At 37.7% G+C, this 19,382-nt stretch overlaps 1 protein-coding gene across 1 annotated transcript in view; it reads left to right on the top strand.

Annotated features, from left to right (window-relative positions):
* The window catches only part of NINJ2 (ninjurin 2), a 753,014-nt gene extending 743,804 nt beyond the window's left edge, over nt 1–9,210 (top strand). The window contains exons 4-5 of the mRNA XM_044087492.1: nt 2,926–3,106; nt 8,215–9,210. Of these exons, the coding sequence (XP_043943427.1) occupies nt 2,926–3,104 (179 nt within the window). The 3' untranslated portion in view covers nt 3,105–3,106; nt 8,215–9,210. The remainder of the gene's footprint in view (nt 1–2,925; nt 3,107–8,214) is intronic.
* Nucleotides 9,211–19,382: the final 10,172 nt, after the last annotated feature.

Here is a 19,382-nt window from a genome sequence, read left to right as displayed (position 1 = left end):
ACCAGCAGTAAACTTCTAGACCTAATTGCCTCCAAGTACTGATCTGTTTTGGCTAAGAGATTTAGTCAGTCACAGTATGCAAACAGAGCTTCTGGACATCAATATTATGTCAAAAGCATTACTTGTTTGTAGCACATGACCACAACCTCCTAGACAACCCTTTTGCAATGGATAATCTACTGAGTGAATTACTGGTTAATCTAATACTGAAGCTAGATGAACCCCCTAAGGACCCCAAGTGGAAAAGGAAGACTTTTTTGTGAAGGTCATAGTTACATTCTTCTTTTTTGTGAATTTTCTAGTTTAAGCCTACATAAGACTCATGCTTCTCCCTTTCAGTAAGCACAGCTGCAGGGATGTCTGTGTAATCTTGTTCCTGTAGCTGTGCATTCAAGATGTAATTCTGCATAATGTTTTTAACCTAATGGAAAAGGCACACGAAAACGCAGTGTGATTTTAAAGCGTTTATGTATCTGTTCTTTGGTGCTGTTACAGGTTTTGCCTAGTGGATTAAAGCTGCATTTTTTAGCATTTACTGCCTGATTCTTGCATTTACTGCCTGATTCTTGCATTTACTGCCTGATTCTCCTTCAGCTGCTCTTTTTTTTGGTTGTTGTAGTTTGCAATATGAGGTACTGCTGTGTTTGCTTGATGAATAGGAACCTGCAAATAGTTTTCTTTCTTTGTAACCATATTTACACACAAATGTACCTCATTTCCATCATGTTGGGACATTTCATGTGTTAAGCACAATAAACCTTCAACAATAATTAATTGACAATCACTGATGGAAACAGGTATCGGGTAGTGAAGTGTCTGGATACATGTTGAAAAATGTATGGGACAAAGCTAACAGTGGCTAGGTTATTAAAATTACTACCTCAAGGGGTTTATAGGGGGGTCATCAGATGTACTGATCACCATGGGAGGATTGAGAGGATTTTGGACTGTATCATTTAAAGAAGGGGGGTTGAGCCTTGAGGACTGGTAACATAACACTGAGTAAGGAGGGTGAGGGGCCTGAATTTAAAGCAAGTGACAGAGTGACTGACAAGTGTGTGATGTCTGTCAAGGAATACTGTTCACTATCGTGAATAGAGGGTGACAAGGGACATCAAGCAGTCATAGGTTGGTTATCTGTCAGGGGGCAGAGGACACTGAATGGAAGGGTGAATGGGACCTTGGAACAGGGCTTAATTTCTGAAACTGTGCTGTGGAAAACAAGGGGGTCTGATCATTAAGAAATGAGATTGTGGTATGGCACAGATTTCTGATTACTGATACATTGGGAAGAAACTGGCAGGCAAAGCTGGTTCTTGATAAGGGGGTAGGGGTTCAAATGTCTCTCAGTTGCCTCTAAGACAGGGGAAGGGATAGCCATTTATCTGTACTGTGTAGGCATTGCTGGGAATCTATGGACTGGTATACTGGGGGCCTCCATTGTTGTGTTGACACGTGAATGGGCCTGTAATCCAGATCTTCTTGGTGTGTGCTCCATCTATCTATCTATCTATCTATCTATCTATCTATCTATCTATCTATCTATCTATTGATCTATCCAGCCATCCATCTACAACACCCTTTCCCATTTTTTCACTTCAACAGTGACAATCATCTAGAGCTAAGGTCATACCATTGGACGGCAAGCCCTGATGCAGTACTTCATGATCTCCCATTAACTGCAGAGCTTTTCCTGGATTGTGCATTTCTAGTTGTGGCATATACTTACATACTTTAGATACCCTTACTAATGGTATACTGTAATGATATATGCATAGGAAGTATTTATGACCTGAGGTCCTTATAGATATCCCTCATACCTGAAGTACAGATGCAAAGGTAGGCTTCATAAATCCTACCCTGAAACCTAATGTATTCCAGACAGTATCACTTACAGCAAACCTACTGCATTTGTTGAAACAAAATTCTGTTTAAAGTTACCATTGCTGTTGGAGAAATATAATAAAGTAAATTCACGAGCTTATGCTAGTTGCATAAAATCTGAGCAGATTAATACAACAGAAGTTCTATAAATTTGTATACATATATTCACAATGATTTTGACATGCCTCATATGCCATGTAAGGAGTACAGGGTGTGTTAGTTTTGTTAATGGTTGTCACTAAACATTAATTACATTAGTCATATTGCAATATAGTTGTTGCTTTAACCATTGTTTGTTAACGTGTATTTCTTGAGCTGTAATTTTTAGTGTTTGTATGATCTCAACTGACAATTCAATAAATAATTTAAATAAAAATTGTAGGTAGATGCTTCGCTGTGGTACCTGTTAGCAGATTGTCATGAGTAAGCAGCAAGAACAGAAAGACACAAAAAACGCTCCTCCCCCAAATTATTATACCTCTGGGGAACGAGCCCCTGGTGCATGCCAATGAAATGAAATCTGGCTGCTGGGAAGGAATAGTTTGATGACTGATACCTGCTGTAAGTAACTTACCATTCAGTGTTACTGCTACTTACAAAGCTGTCACGGTAATCCTATCCTTTGTTCAGGTTCATTTTAAAACATGAACTTACCTGTATTTAATAACCATTTTGTAACTCTTTTCCATCAACTAAAGAACATTTTACATGTGTGCTATTCTAAGGTACACAAAACACAGTCCACACTAAAGTCCCTTTGCTGAACTGTCACATATCACATTAACTTGATCACCATTTTTCATTATTAAATAAGCAAAGCATCATTTCTTCTTAGGTAGCCTGAAGATTAAGAGAACATGTCATTTTTTCTAAGTATGTCATTTAATGAAAGGCAGACACAACAGAAAGATGCGTTTATTTGCTCTGTCTTATTTTCACTGGTGTTGGAATGCAAAACAATTGACAGTAGTTAATGTTTACTTACTGCGTCCTGTTGCGTCAAAAGCATGTAATTCTCAGTGAATTTTATTTGTCTTGCAGCTAAGAAAGATCTGAATGATGTCAGTAGGCAGAAGGAGCTTGATATTCTAAATAATGTTGCTACAGCTCTCATCCTTGTTACTGTTGTTGTCAACATAGTAATAACTGGATTTGGAGTCCAAAAACCAGGGCTTTTTCCTCCTGTTCCAACAAAACCATCAAGAGGTTCAAGAGGATAGAGGTGGGTAATATATTTTTCCAAGGTGTTTTCAATTGATATAAATACATAAGTGCTACAATAAAATTTTAGTAATAATATACCTGACATTATCAGAACTATGACTCTACTTCATCGGCCTTATTTAACCACAGTGACTACTTTTAACAGTACATGCATTTACTGGCATATCTGTTTCCTGTCTTAAAGCCATACCTTTTCTTGGGTACTACTCCTGTGTTGGGTTTTAAACCTGTGCACTAGATACCACATCTGTTTTTTCATGGTGAACATGTGCTTTTGTGTGTGTGTGTGTGTGTGTGTGTGTGTGTGTGTGTGTGTGTGTGTGTGTGTGTGTTTGCAACAGTTTTACTTTTCACTGCTGTGCTGTAGATATTATGCTGTCGTCCTGAACTTTCTTTTTTACATAATTCCTGGATTTACAATTCTAATTCTCAGAATTAGAAAAGGTAGCCAAAAATGTACTTCATGAATTAAGAGGACCATAATATACTATGAATTACAGTAATGCCATCAGTAGATAGTCTGAACATTTCACAGGAAAACAGTGACAGCTCTAGAAGAAATTATTGTTAGTGTTCCTCAATAAAAGATCTGAAACTATTACATTTACACGGTGATTTATATTTAGTTGTTTAGGTAAGCAAAGACTGAGCAATGACTCCTTACCGTAAGTTTCAAGACTTCAGTGTTACATTCTATTACATATGCGTGATGGCAGGAAAATAAAGGTTTGCCCTTATTGTTTGACTTTTTGTTCAAACAAGCACCGTGCTACTGCACATTTCTGTCAGCCCACTCTCCTTCCCAGCATGCATTGCATGCCTTCTTAAAATGTTCAGCAGGATTATAATCCACAAACTGCAGTGAAAGCATGTCCCACTCATACATTATCCTTCCCATGAAGAAGTTTGTCCTTAGGTCCGGACTGAAATTGGTACCCAAAGTTCTGCAGTTGTGCCTGTCCTTTGAAATCTGTCCTTTATCTTCGGGATGATTCTTCTGTAATGCCCCCTCCCTTCTGTAATGCCCACTGGCTCCTGTAATGCCCCTCCCTTCTGTAATGTCCCTGCCTCCTGTAATACCCTTCCCTCCTGTAATGCCCCATCCCTCCTTGCAGTGTTATGTATCTGTCATGTCCCTTCCTAGTCTTCACTGCCATGGTGAACAGATTTAGTTCCGCCAGCCTCTCTTTCCTTCCAGTTATCTTATTATTCTTTGACTTTCATTTGCTCCATCTTCACTAGTTTTATCTTTTCTCCCATGACAGCAAAGACAAATTGCGCAGCCTGACCAGTGACCTGCAGAGCATTAGGATTAACTTTACATCCTTGAAATAATTTCTGTCTAGATGCTTCCTACTTTCCCCACTTTTACCACACTTTCTTCAGTTTGGGTGGACATGTAGCTAGATGTAACTTTTGCACTGTGATGCTTAATTTGTCACCCATCAACTAATACTCATTTGGAGATTCTTGATTCTTCAGTATAATATCTTGCAAGTTTCATCACTAAACTACAACTACCATTGTTCAGTCGTCTTATATAATCTGCTCAGATCCTTTTGTACCATCTTCCCACGATTTAATGTTTTCCTTCACTTTTATATCATATGCAAGTAGGTTGATCATGGTCTCAGGACAGCTGATGATATTCAGTGTGAGTATCCCAGAATGCCAGGCTTTGGACTAACCCATGGAGACCAGCACTGACCATCTCTCTGTCTGCTGATAATGTCTTGGTAACACCACCACCTTCTGGTTCCTTCATTTAGGATTTTTTTGATCCACTTGACAATCTTCTATTTTTCATTTCATACCTCCTAGTATACCAGTTAGTTAGTTGTGGGGACAGACTAAATGATTTTTTTCTAAAGTGAAGGTACTATCCCTTGGGTTTTTCCTGTCCACTCATATTACTGCCATGTCCGGATGTAAGCAGTGCTGCATTTCCACGTGTGGTTGATTTCTTTAGGGTAGCTTTATCTAGTAAGGTCTACTTTCTTTAAGTCTTCCTCTCTTTGAGTAGTCTAACATGAGGTTTTATTTTTTCAAAATGTGCTCCTTTATAGAGAGACCCCCTAATAAGGCCTGTTTGATTTTTTTTATAACTGTTTGCACTGAAATCTTTAATAATTCCCTACTTGCTCAGTTTTGAGATCCTTTGCTTGGGTTGTGTTCCACAATGGGTTAAATATTAGAACTATGTTAAGTGACAGGTAATCTGTTACCAGCCAGAAAGCAGTATTTGGATATTAATAGTTATTTACGCTGATCTTATTAGCAGCTGTTATTTGAATCTGTATTGCCTAGTATCCTTAGATGCCTTATCTACTCTTGCTAGATTAAAGGAGCAAAAAGGGGTAAGTTTGTCAAATGTTTAAGGTCTTCAGCTCATATTTTTGTTGTCTCCTAACATTAACTGTTTTTGCTAATACCCATTAATAACTACCAGACAAGTTAACATGTGATTAAGTTTCCATCAAGCACTTAATGCATAACCTAGTCTGTTAAATACCTGACAAAAAAGCCAAAGAAAACATATAGACCCCTACTCTAAAAAATACAAATAAGACTGTTTCTTACCTTAAATCATCACCTGAAAAGTTAAAGGAGAAAAAACTAAAATATGCAAATATAAAACAAAAGCAAACAGAAGTAGTTAATTTATTTAACATGTGTTGACTGAGAAAGTCCAACTTGGTCAGAGCCCATTTTCAGCAGAGACCCAGGGAGAAACACTCCAGACGTATGTCTTTGGAATGTGGGAGGAAACCAGAGTACCCGGAGGAAACCTCTGCCATCGCAGGGAGGACATGCAGACTCCACAAAGAAGGCACCCCAGCTGAGAGTTGAACTGGAGAAGCTCTTTTTGTGAGGTGACACATTAACCATTGCACCGCTGTGCCAGCCAGTTCTACCTTACTTTAACAAACATCAGCAAATCAGAAGAAGAATACGGCCGCCTTGTGCCTTAAACTATTCATTTAATTTCTGTTCCGTAAAAAACCTGGTCACCAGCTAGGCTTTCTGTGGAATGCCATATTTTGTTTGGATTTCAGATTTCAGTGCAGAACTCTCCAGATAATGGGATTTCTCCTTTTTTTATTGTATTTGTCCCCCACCGGCTGCTGTTCATTAGCCCTTCCTTCCTTAGGAGGTGTTAGATTAGGTCCCCACACCCAGGAACAACTGTATTAGTACTAGGGTATTTTCTGCCTTCTGCTAGAGCATGTATGTTCCCACACACACACACACACACACACACACACACACACACACACACACACACACACACACAAAGTGACAAGTGTTAATTAACAAGGTATCTGAGAAGCTGACAATAGTGAGTAAGAGAAACAGATGTGAGTCCAACACAGACTGAATATGAAACATGGATTCTATAAGGAAGCAATACATTGTTGCAGCAGTCTTCTGAAAGTCAGTAAGGAACATCTGCCAGCCAATCTACAACATTTAGCACACAGTGATCTACATAACAAAAGAGATCACAAAGCATCCTATAAAACCACACCAGGCTTGGAATCTATCAGAGAACTCAAGAACTACATCCTGCCTGAGGATGGCTGCAAATAGGACCTTAACAGCAGCTATACGGTAGAGCAGAGAAGAAGCAATGCCAGGTTCTGCAAGAAACTACCTTTTCAGACCATTTTTCTGTACTTATGTCCAAACGTAATTCACATTTTATGACCAGCTTCATTTTAAGTACTGTCAAAAGAATGGAATGCCATAATATTTTCTAAATGAAACTGTATACAATGTCTAGATTTTTATATTTCTAATTGATACGTTTAACACTTGTATCTACACTCTATTTTTCATTTGTCTTATTTCATGTCTTTATTAATGTATTCTAGCTATTAAGGCTGACTTCATTATTGTGATTTATGTATTTAAGCAGTGTCTTCATTGAACAAAGTAATCAATTTATTCATACTTAAAATGGTTCATTCATTAATTCCTTTTCAGGTACCCACTTTATTCTATTCCCAGTCATGGAAAGGCTTGTGCATATCTCAGCATGCTGCAGGCAAAGAGCAGAGAACCAGTTCTGGACAGGCTATCAGTCCATTGTAGGACACACACACACACACACACACACACACACACACACACACACACACACACACACACACACACACGCATGCACACAGGCACACACACACACACATAAACTGACATGCCTATGGGTAGTTTAAAGTCTTGCCCATTTATCAATTCAGCTGTTGGTATGATTTGAGATATGGTAGGAAACCAGTGATCCTATTGAAGACCCATGTAAACACAAGGAGGACAAGCAGACATCACACAGAAGGCACACAGTTTGGAATGGAGCCAGAGAACCAAGCACTGTGAGGCAGTAATGCTAACTCCTATACTACTACCCATTCATCATCTCTTTGGGAATGGTGTTGCTTATATGTTGTTAAAAGAGTTCCAAAGGCTGTGACTATGCTTTAAACATTACAAGAAGGGAAAATGTTAGCTTGTCACATTTTCTACTCTTCCCCTAAATTAAGGCAAGAGATATTTAAACATTTCACAGTCATTGTTTCAAGAACCCAGGCCACAAGTCAAACCTGGTTTGTCAGCAGGTCAGCCAAATCTCTTTACTTTTTCTTGCTATTTTATAGATGATATTTTATTGCATAAATTATGAGAAAATGGCACATTGTGTTAGAGATGATTTCACATCTTTTTGCCTACACTGCATATGCATCTTACCAATGGAACTGTGAATGGATGATCTTAGTCTTTAATATTTTGCAAGGTCTTTAAACTGTTATTTGGGTCAATAATTATGGTGCAGTTTACAACACCAAGGCTTGTCTGCATAAATATAATGAGAATAAAAAAATTAACCAGATGTCAAATTGCATTTAGATTTTTAAATGCAGTTTCTCGATAAAACATTCCTGAAAAAAAAAGATAAGAAAACATGTCTTGTTCATCACATTCTGGAAATGTATTCATTTTTCTAAAGAATATTGTAAGATTTTTGTATACACGAAGTCCTTTTGCTATTTTCTCATTCACTGGGGACCATCTACTGCTGCTAAATTTCACTGAATTTTTTTTTTCTTTCAGAGTATGTGAACCCTCTTGACTGCCATTTTTGAAGCCGTTTCTGGGGAACAGAATGCTATTCAAACCTGATTAAACCATCACTTAAGGAGGCACTGTCATTATTTTTCAGAGCTATTCAGCCAAAACATATCTGATGGCCTCTGCATGTTGAAGCTTTGAATGTGGAGAATTCCTTGAATAATTACCTCCTTAAACATCCACTTACTAGAAACCAGCTGTTATGCTAAGAAGCCATCTCAATGGAGCAAATATGAAATATTATAATTATGTAGCTTGTAGAAGCATTCCACATCCTTAAGTATTGTCGCAGTCTTCCATTTTTGTGTTCCATGTGCCTTTCCTCTTTATAATTAAGTTTACCTTCCAAATACAAAGCCAGTAAATATTTGTACTTCAGAACCAATTTATATCTATTACAAAAATATAGATAAAACACTTACATGTCTGAAATAAAACACTATATATTTATTTTAGTTATACTATAGCTGAATTTGTATGTGAAACAGATTTTTATGAGCATTTTACTAAATACATGTCACCAAGACAAAGCTTTAATTCATCTAAATTATCTTACTTTACACATTTAGCAATACAGTACTGCTAATTTGTTGTTGCCTTTGTACTTTAACATAACTAATTACATAACTTTTAGTACCTGAGATGCTGATATGTGAAATACTATGTAACTGCTGTTTATACTCTGGTATGCATGCAATGTTTTGTTGCAATCCTATTCAATTTGTTTATCTTTTGGATTTTGCTTTCCAAAATGTCATTATTTTATGCTGCAGAGTTCATTTCTACATTTCTGTATAAAGATGATATAAAAGACAAAATGAATATGTGAATTCCATGTGCATTTTGTTCAATGTGCCATTTACTTACTGTTATGTTTTACTGATATTAAAAAAGTGGAACCAGCTAGCATATTTCCATTTTAAATGTGCTCTGTAAGCCTCATTTTCACAAAATAAATAAATATATTTACTAAAATGATCAGTTTGCTTAGTGTTACATCAAAACTGAATCTACAAGAAAGAGACCCCCTATCCACAGTACCTCCATTTGTTGTATAACCTCACATTCACACTGACACCTTAAGCTTGTGGGCTACTAGTTGATTTTGCATAGCCATGCATCAGTACAAAAATGCTCATCATGTCAGCTACAAATCTTTCAACAGCTGCCTTGAATTAGGGTTGGACTGAGTTCTCTCATCTACTTGAAAGTTAACAGTTGTTTTTTTTTTTTAGGAAACCAGACAAGGTAACACAGTAATGTCAGTATTCTACTGTCAGTATATCATGGTTGTCTTTGAAATTCATCTTTACTTTAATTAGAAAATGACAGAAGAGAAATAATAAAAAAAAATTCTGAAAAGCTTTTCCAACTGTTGAAATGAAAATGCAGAGTATCTAGAACTGTGTATATCAATATAATACTGATATAGTCAGAAAGGGTCAGCGTTTGTTCTAACGATAATGTTATAAATTGATCGGAGGAATTTGTTCAGAAGCATGATACAGAATCCAGTAACATAATGGTAGATGCAAAATAGGAAAATAAAAGGCAACAACTGAAGTGTTTTTCAAAATAAATATAGCAAATGTTAAGTACAGGATTAGAATTGGGAAAAATGGCTTGGCAAAATGCAACAATCTCAAAAATAAAATGGGGGACTCAGAAGCTTTCTTCTGCATGGAAGATGATATCTGTCACACTCTTGAAACATGGTTTAAATCCAAAATGCATGTAACAAATTCCAGACTATGCTTCCTCTCATTGTTAAAGATCCAGTGAGGTAGAGGACAGTGTATGATTTGTTGTAAAAAAACATCTAAAAGCTAGAAGCCAAGAAAAAAAACTGGGATAGAATGCCCACATAATAATAAATATCAATGATTTTGAATATAATAGTGCAGGAATTTGCCATGGACTATTTTTGTCCCCTGCAGAACATGGGGATTTCATGACCAAACTCTAACTAGGCCTGTCTGTCCACTGATGCTTCTGTAAGTCCTAGTGAGCTGATATTTATGACTTTAGTAATACTGCCTGAATACCTTAACGTTTGCTGCCCCCTCCTCATTACTGTCTGAACAGCGTAGCCTTTGCTACCCCCTTCACATTACTGTCTGAACACCTTAGCCTTTGCTGCCCCTTCCTCATTTGCCTTCAGTCTTTCCCAGTATCAATGCTTTTTCCACTGAATCCTTTCTTCATGTTACGTAGTCAAAGTATATGGGTTTTAGTTTTAATAACTTACCTTCCAGCAAACAGTCTGGATTTACTTCCTTAAATATTGACTAATTGAGCTTTGTATAGTCCATGGAATTCATAAAAGTTTTCCCCAACACCAGCCTTATTTATAGTTCAAATCTCACAGCTATTGTTATTATAGGGAAAATAGATGCTATGCCTATAAGGACCTTTTCTGGTAATGTGATGTCTTTGATTCACTGATATGTATTTGACATATCAGAAATCTGCAAAGCCAAGAAATAATTTTGGAAGGTATCGGGTTTAAATAATGTCAAAAGGAAAAGTGCTAGAGTGCTAATGTTTATGTGACTTGAAGTAAATCAACTCAAGACATTTCTTTTCTATAATAAACAGTACACCTTAATTTTATCATTACTGTTTAATGAGCAGAGTCTCACTAACTTCACTGAACAGTACAATACAAATTAGTGGAGCCTGACAAAAAAATAGTTCTAATTATTTGTTGGACTTGCAACCACGTGCAAGCAACGCTGCTCTCCCTGCCAATGCTGCTGCTGCACAGGTCTCTCATCATTAGGGCTGTGTTAAACTTCGCCCTAAACCTATAGTTAAAGAATTGCATGTTTATTTCAGGACTTAGGTCTGCTGAATGATGTCATAGCAAAGCTGAAAGTGAAAAATATAACAACATAGTTAATACTGTTCGGGATAAGACATTCAGGTGCACGCATATACATCAGAGAGGTGTTTCTGCTTGAGACCTTTATGGCAGATTGAAAAACCTGTCCAGATCACAATTTACACCCCAGCTCACCAAATATTTAAAGAAATACCATTTATTCACATTGTATGTGGCATCCTCTAGTACTGAAGCTATATATCTTTCTACTTCTTTTGTATACAGTATGCAAGTATTTATATTACATTAAATACATACATACACAAGTGACTTTTTAAAAAGGTGTCTAACTGGGTATAAGATTTACATTCACTAGACAGCTTACAACTGACCTTTTTTAACTATCACCACAGAGTTTATCATATTCCAGTGCCTGTGCTGAGATACCTTTGGCAAACTATTACATCTTGATTTATAAATGGATTTATTAGTTGATGTTAATGAATTTGTAAGTGATTTTGCCACAGCTTCTAGCAAACGTTAATTATTCTCAGCTGATTATTGACTTGGAACCATGTCTATCAGCTTCAGCATTTATGATTCCTTCTGTAAAGTTGCACATCCTCACCTCTTACACTGGAGGATCTTGGACTGTTATAGTGAACACCAGCAGAATTTTAAACTGGCATTTTGCTGCCTAAATTCGGATTTAGGGCTATTCTGACTCTGTGCCTTCCTTCAAAGCAAAAGGACTCTTTTTTCTCCTTCTCATAAAATACTTTGTGGCTTTGATTGGCTACTTTGTAACAGTCCTAATATCAGTTGCCCATTTTTTGACTTTAAGAATTAGAATGAGGCCCCTTAGATCTTAATCTTTTGTACCCTCACAGATTGGAGAGGTATTTTTCTGCATTTTACCGTAGGTAAGTAGAAGAAAGTTTCATTGAAATAATCACACATGTTCTTCATGGTTTTCACTGTTTAGATCACTCATTTATTTTCACCATTTTACAGGGTTGTTGTGTACCTGATGTACATATGAATTACCATGTTTTGACAAAAGACTGGAAAATATACACTACAGCACTTTTATCACTGATCATTTTGCAATATCTTTTAACTGAATAAACTCAGAATACTTGAAACAGTAGTGAACACACAACAAAAAATTGAGACTGCTGCACTGGAACAGATCAAAGCCTAACTTCAATCATAGCAGTGAAGGAATTTCATATAAAATGATCTCCTTTTTAATTCTGTTTCTATGTCATATGGTATGCAGTCAAGAACCATTTCTTTGATTTCTCCAGACGCATTTGTCCAGTATAATGCCATCATTAGTTTAATTTCTTTAAACATATTCAGGCAGTATAATGTGGGTCTATATTAATTCTTTGAATGGCTATTCAGCGAATAGCCATTCGTTAAACACCTATTTAGCAAAGCCGCTTTTCATCGAATGGCAAATTTTAACTAGAGCAAACCAGTGGTTGGCCACCATCTGAACTTTGCCCTTTTCCCCACTGTGGTGTAATCTTGGAGTTGGTATATTTAGTTAGGAGGGTGTGGGGGGCATAGCTCCCCCACCCACCTTGGCAGGTTTTAAATTTTATTTTATTTTTTTTTATGGTTGCTCAGTTGGCCATCCACTGGTTTGCCCTATTTAAAATTTGCTGTTTGATGAAGAGTGGCTTCACTAAATAGGTGTTTGATGAACGGCTATTCGCTGAATAGCCATCCGATGAAGTAATATAGACCCATATAATGCTACATGCTCTCTTTTCTGACTTAGCTGTTGGAAGATGCAACTTGAGGCATTACCAGCATTTCACTATGGATTCAACTAGGAATACAAATTTATATTACTAATAATCAGTTATTGTATACATGACAGATCACTCCTAAAAACAAAATAGGGCCTGGGTAAGGGATGTAAGCGATTTAATCTCGCCATCGTGACATGATGGCATCTTGCAGTAGCAGCAGGTCAAATTCAACCTTTTAGGTGTTTTCAGTTCTTCTTACATATGTAATCATAATTTTCTTTGACATCCAAAGACTATTACTAGCTATTTGTTTCTATTTCTGTATAACACATATATACATCTGTCAATGTCATTAAGGTATGAACAATATATTTAACTTGTTGCAACAGAACTTTCTTAACCCTTGTTCACTTGCATGAACTTGTAGGTAGTGGGTAGACTTACAAGAAAATGTTTCACAGTTGATGCCTTGATTCTACCTTGTTCAGCAACTTGAAATAATTTTCTTAGTCTGCTGACAGACAACTTACTACAGCACACTCTAACAACTTTCTCAGTGTCATGGTAGTATTTGTCAAATGAGGAATAATCTTTGACAGCTGTTACACAATTCACAAGAATTGCACATAAGATGATTTATCATTAGGGTTTTACATATTCACAGCTGCATCCACATTGTCAGCAACTGGCTATAAACCATTCTTGGTAAATACATACTCAATATACTTCACAGCTGTGGCACCTGTCTGGCATTTGGCTTTGCTGAGTTTCAGACAATCTGTGATGTCAGTCTGTCCAACAACTTCCGTAGTCATCTGCCATGTTGCTGCTTTTTACCATCTCATGTTTGCTACGGTTCATTGGAATACTTTTGGTGCTGATGAGATCCCAAAAGACAGCATTAGAATGCATGTGCTTAAGGGTGCACTGAGAGTTTGGAATTAGTTTCATCTAACTTGCTCTATAAAACTTCCTGGTTTGCATCATACACTGAAAAGATGTTAGCATTAAGCATCATGACAACTACTTCTTCAGCTGTTTGAGGTGGTTAATATTATGTCATAATCTATTTATTAAGATCTTATGAATTAATGAAAAATCTGACCTTGTCTGTCTTGACCACTTGCAATGCTCTTAGTGATTCCATACATTTTATTTTTGCTCACTGTTGACCTTAAATGTGATAAGCATTCTATTTGGATCATGAACTATGAGAAATGCCTCAGGTCATATTTGTATATGGTATTCGTCCTGTAGATATCTCAAGGCTTCAAAACCAATTAGCATAGCTTTTCAAAATATCACTCATATTCTTATACAGAAATGTCAGATGCTGATCTCTGATGCATGATTCTCTTCTTACAATGAAATGTTAATACCACTCATATTTGTACTGGTAATCCTTACTACCATGTATTGTTTGACACTAGAATTCTGAATATATATTAATTTCCCTGAGTACAGCATTCCACATAAAATATTTGAAGGCTCTTATACTTCAGACTTGTTTAAATATTCAGGAAATCATCCTCCCTGAATGTTGTGAAGTGCCTCATATACGTTTTGTCATCTTTGTCTCATTCTACTTTACATTTTGACTACACATTGCACTTTCAGTGTTCAGTTTCACAGACGGCTTAAATTTTTTTATCATGTCTAAACTTACATAAGCATCTCTCCTCAATATATTTGGCTGATTTCACACGAGTTTGCAGAGAGACTTTCTGAGCCAACAGCTTGTACTCTGTTTGTGCACACAGCTCAACCAGATTTGTTCCAATGGCTTTATTCTGTACCAAGAATAAGGAATAACATGCATGCAGAGTTACAAAGTTTACAGTATAAATTCAATATTTTATAAATAAAAGATTGCCATTATGTTTCATTTTGTACCAGTGACAAGTTTAACCAATACTGTTTTGCCTTTAACCTCATTTTTAGACCATTATTTGGTTTTGTTGTCATTTAGAGCTAAATTTCAACAACATTAACATTTTGCTGCTGTATTCCCTTTTATTTCTACAAACACAGTTGAGGGAAATTGTTGCTACCTCCACAGAGCCATGTATCTATATGCCTAAAGCCAAAAAGCTTACATACAGTGTAGTTTCTATCATAGGGTCACTGATGTATGAACAGTAAATAGCATTATATTGGCAAAATTGGAAGGAATATCCAAATAAAAACAAATTTGAAAAATATACATACATACAGAGATATGGATATTGGATGCATGCATAGGACATGTACACATAATTCTCCTTCACTCTCCATTCATCATTTTAAAAGTTTCAGCTGAAGACCCTGACAGGCTTTCTCTTCACCTCCACCAAACAAAATCTTCACTAGTACTTTCCTCACACTGCAGCTACAATGAGCCTTGACTTGCACATCCAGCTCCATGAATATATAGTCAGAAACCCTGCTGTTCTAACCCACATTGAACTTCTGACTAAGGAACCAACTTCCTGTTTTGCTTTTGTCAGGTAGACTCCATTTATACATCATTAAACTGGTAAATAACGTCTGATTAACAAACTAATATAATCAAAGTCCTGCTTTAAGGGCTATAAAAGTTTTACAAATACAAGTCATCATCATCCGCCCCTTTTTCCTATTTTCTATTTGGAGATGAGGTGTCATCTCAGCTGTCACCACCTCTGTCTATGTTCAATACCATTCTCCTGCCTCCTTCAACACTCATGCCTGACTGTCACAGGTCTTCTCTCACACAATCTATTCACCTCTTTGCTGGATGCTCTTGTTTCCTCTTGCTTTTTTCCTGTCTGTTCCAAATCTTCTTCACCAGATTGTTTTCTGCTTTTCAGTACATGTGCCCAAACCACCATACTCTATTCTCTTTGACCTTTTCTGCAACTGGAGCTGCTTTGGCTTCTGCTCTTACATCCTCATTTCTTTGTCTGTGCCACAGTGTGCTTCCTACCACCCTTCAAAGGCAGTTCATCTCCATCACCTCTAGCTTTGTCAGCTCCTCTGCCTTTACTGCCCAGGTTTCCATACCATACAATAGTACTAGTCACATTACTCTGTTGTGCACCTTATGTTTCAGCTTCTCTGTCATTCTTCTTTTATATACTACACCTGACACTCTGTGCCAGTTGGCTGCAGCCCTTCTGATTCTTGCTTTGACCTCCTCATTCAGACTTACCTTTTCCTCAACCACCCTTCCCAGATACTTGAAGTTGTTAACCTGTTCCACTATTTTCCATTCTATCTCAATTCTCAGCTTCTTTTGAACTCAACCATTTGCTGCTATTACAACTTTTTTATCTGTACTCAGTTATATCCCATGTGCTTTCAATTCTCCTATCTTTTGGTGAAGTTCTTTTTCAGAGTCTGCCTATAATGTCACATCAGCTTTACTGATCTGTCCCCTCTGACCTGTTTGCTAATGAAGTCCATCACCAGTATGAACAGCAGTGGGCTCAGAGCTAAATCCTATTATGACATCCCCTCCTCTGGACCAGTAATCAAAGAGCCTGAATCCTCACCACTGACACTGGTGAGGGAAGTTCACTTGGAACAAAAATAGATACACACATTATTTCCAGATGCAACTCTCTGCATCAAGCACAATTTCCCTTAAGAGCACACAGGGAACACACTCAGTCTGTGGGCTGGAATCCTCCCTCTTTCTCCATCTCTCCAGGCCCCCAGTAAGACTCCTCACTGGCACAGCTGTAGCGCTGAGTCTTCAGCCAAGTCTTCAAGCCAAGTCCTCCATCACTCTGTCTGTGAAACCAGTGCTCTGTGTCCCTGCTCTGAGTAGCTCACACACACACACACACACACACACACACACACACACACACACACACACGCACACACACACACCTGGGGAAAACTGGCACAGATTTACTAGCTATGCTCCTCTGCCCAGACCATAACATAGTTACTGCTACCAGGCACTCCAAAGCCAGTCACTCTAAGGCTCTTACAAGGGAACCCAATTATACTGAGTGAAATTAATACCAATACAAATGGTAATGTTGACCAAATAGCATCCGCAGCGTTACCAAATAAATATAAGTACTCTCAAAGGTTAACATTTTCTATAAAGGACCAGCCACAATGAAAGGTTTAAATATATTCAATAATAAATAATAAAAGAACACGAAAATACTAAATGTTTATTTATAATAAACACCAGAGTTTCAATCACAGAAAATATTAAAATAACACAGATGAACAGATTCACGCATATCCAGAAAAACAGTACTTAGCTAATCTCACTATATTTTCCTGTCTGATCTAAATAACTACTATTCCCTGGTTACTTATGGAAGCAAGACAAGATTAAGTGGGTGAGAGAAGACCCTTCTATGTCAGGTTCCAAAAATAGACTGCTTTGAGACTTCTGTCTAATGACATCACACACATCTGGTCATCAGACTTCTGGTTCCCATACTACCTCCTTTACTAGAAACTGAACCAGAATCTCGCACATATGTGCCATAATACATATACATATAGCTTTGCTAACATCTGTTGCAGCTTCTAGAAGTCATAAAACAATTTCAAACTTCCACCTTTCCAGAGTAGCAATTAATTCACCCCCAAGGACAATACTGAAGGCTTCTTAGTACAGATGTTTTGTTGCTGATACCTGTGAGATACAATCTTTATGTAGTTGTACAGCTTTGAATTTATTTTTAATTTTGAATTTATGTAATTTATTTGTATTTCTTTTTGAGCTTTTCTCCTTGGGTCTCCACTGAAAAGGAGGCCTTGGCTCATTTAGACCAACTAGTTAACAAATGACAATTAAATAAATAAATAATAAATTATGGCCTAAATTAACTAATTTAATTTCAGGCTATTTGTCAAACTTAGCTGGACTGACATTGACCTCTTCTTTTCCAGTATCCTCTGTTACAATATTAATTTCAACAGTTATAATACAGTCTGACATAGAGGTGTATTTCTTTTTTCTGTCCTGCAGGACACACTGTTGGTATATTTTTAACACAAGCAACTTTACAAATATATTTTAAACACAAGCACTTGTACAAATCAGCTTGATATACAAATGGCATACAATTCTTTAAAAAACTCCAGCTAGTTATGCCGGCATATGTTACACATCCACTGCCCTACTTCTTTGCCATAGCTGGCAATACCTTACATCATAACATCTCTCCCCGCTTTGATGACTCAAGCTAGTTTCTTAAGTGACCCTAGAGAAATGTTGCTTGAGAGGAATACGCCTGTCTAGGAACACATTAACCCATACCCTGTCTTGAGAACCCATCTGCATTGGCATTGCTGACCCCATTACAGTGCTACACTGTCCTGTTATATGCCTGCAACCCTACACTCCACCTTAGTAACTTGGCATTTTGCTGGCTGGATCGATGTACCCATATATCCCTCCTCAGACTTCTCCTGACATCCACTACAAATGCTTAGAACAAGGACCTCCCTAGCATGGTAAGGTTTCATCATGTTAACATGTTGCAATTTGTGCCCCTGCCTCCTGCCTAGCAGTGCTACCATGTAGTTACCATCAATGACCTTCCTTACCACTTTGAAACATTCCTATCATACCAGACCTTTTTCCTGCTGTTGGGTTCCTGCCCAGTTCTCCTGGGTCACACCCATGAACTCCCTAAGCCTTGTCCTGAGATTTAGGACATATGCCACAACAGACTCCTTGTGAGATTGAGATTCACACTCACCCTCCCACTCATCACAAATCAAATCATAAGGCCCCCCTCATCCTATTCCCATACAGCAACTTAAAGGGTGAAAAAAGTGTGAATTCTTGGGGTATCTGTCTGTATGCAAACAGCAGATGGGGCACATATTTGTCCCTCTCTCTTAAACTGGTCTGCAAATGCCCATAGCATGGTCTTTAGTCTAGCATTTAACCTCTCCACAATACCATTAGTCTGGCAGTGGTAAGAGGTGGTCTTTAAGTACTTCACCCCACAGCACTCCCACAGACAAGTCAGCAGGTCTGACATGAAATTGGCACCACTGTCAGTCAGTATTTCTCTCGGGAAACCTACCCTGCTGAAAATCTCTAACAAAGCATTTTTCACCTTCTCTGCCTCAGTGGAGGACAGAGCAACCACCTCAGGGTATCTAGTAGCATAATTTACTACCACCAGTATATGATTCTTCCCTGTAGAACTTGGGGTACTCAGATGCCCCGTAATATCCATAGCTACCCTCTGAAAGGACTCCTCAATCACAGGCAAAGGCATCAAAGGAGCCTTAACATTGTCTCCTGCCTTGCCTACTTTTTACACTGCCCACAGGTCCTGCAGTACCCTGTTACATCCCTTGCAATCTCAGGCCAATAAAAGTTCTGCATAATATGTCTCTTGGAATATTTTATCCCCATACAACCTGCAAAAGGAATGTCATGGGTTATGACTAGAAGTGCCAGACGGTAGGCTCTGGGCACTACCAACTGCTGTATCACTTCACCCTCTATCTCTCCCTCAGAAATCCACTCTCTATACAGTAACCCTTTGTTCCAGTATACAGACTCTCCTTTTCCTTGAGAATCAGGTCCCTCCTTAGCTACCTCC

This window comes from Protopterus annectens, chromosome 11.part0, assembly GCF_019279795.1.
Source record: "Protopterus annectens isolate FY-2018-M chromosome 11.part0, PAN1.0, whole genome shotgun sequence".
Classification (NCBI taxonomy): domain Eukaryota; kingdom Metazoa; phylum Chordata; order Ceratodontiformes; family Protopteridae; genus Protopterus; species Protopterus annectens.
Note: the sequence above shows the minus strand (reverse complement) of the source record. Positions and strands in the feature narration are given on the sequence as shown.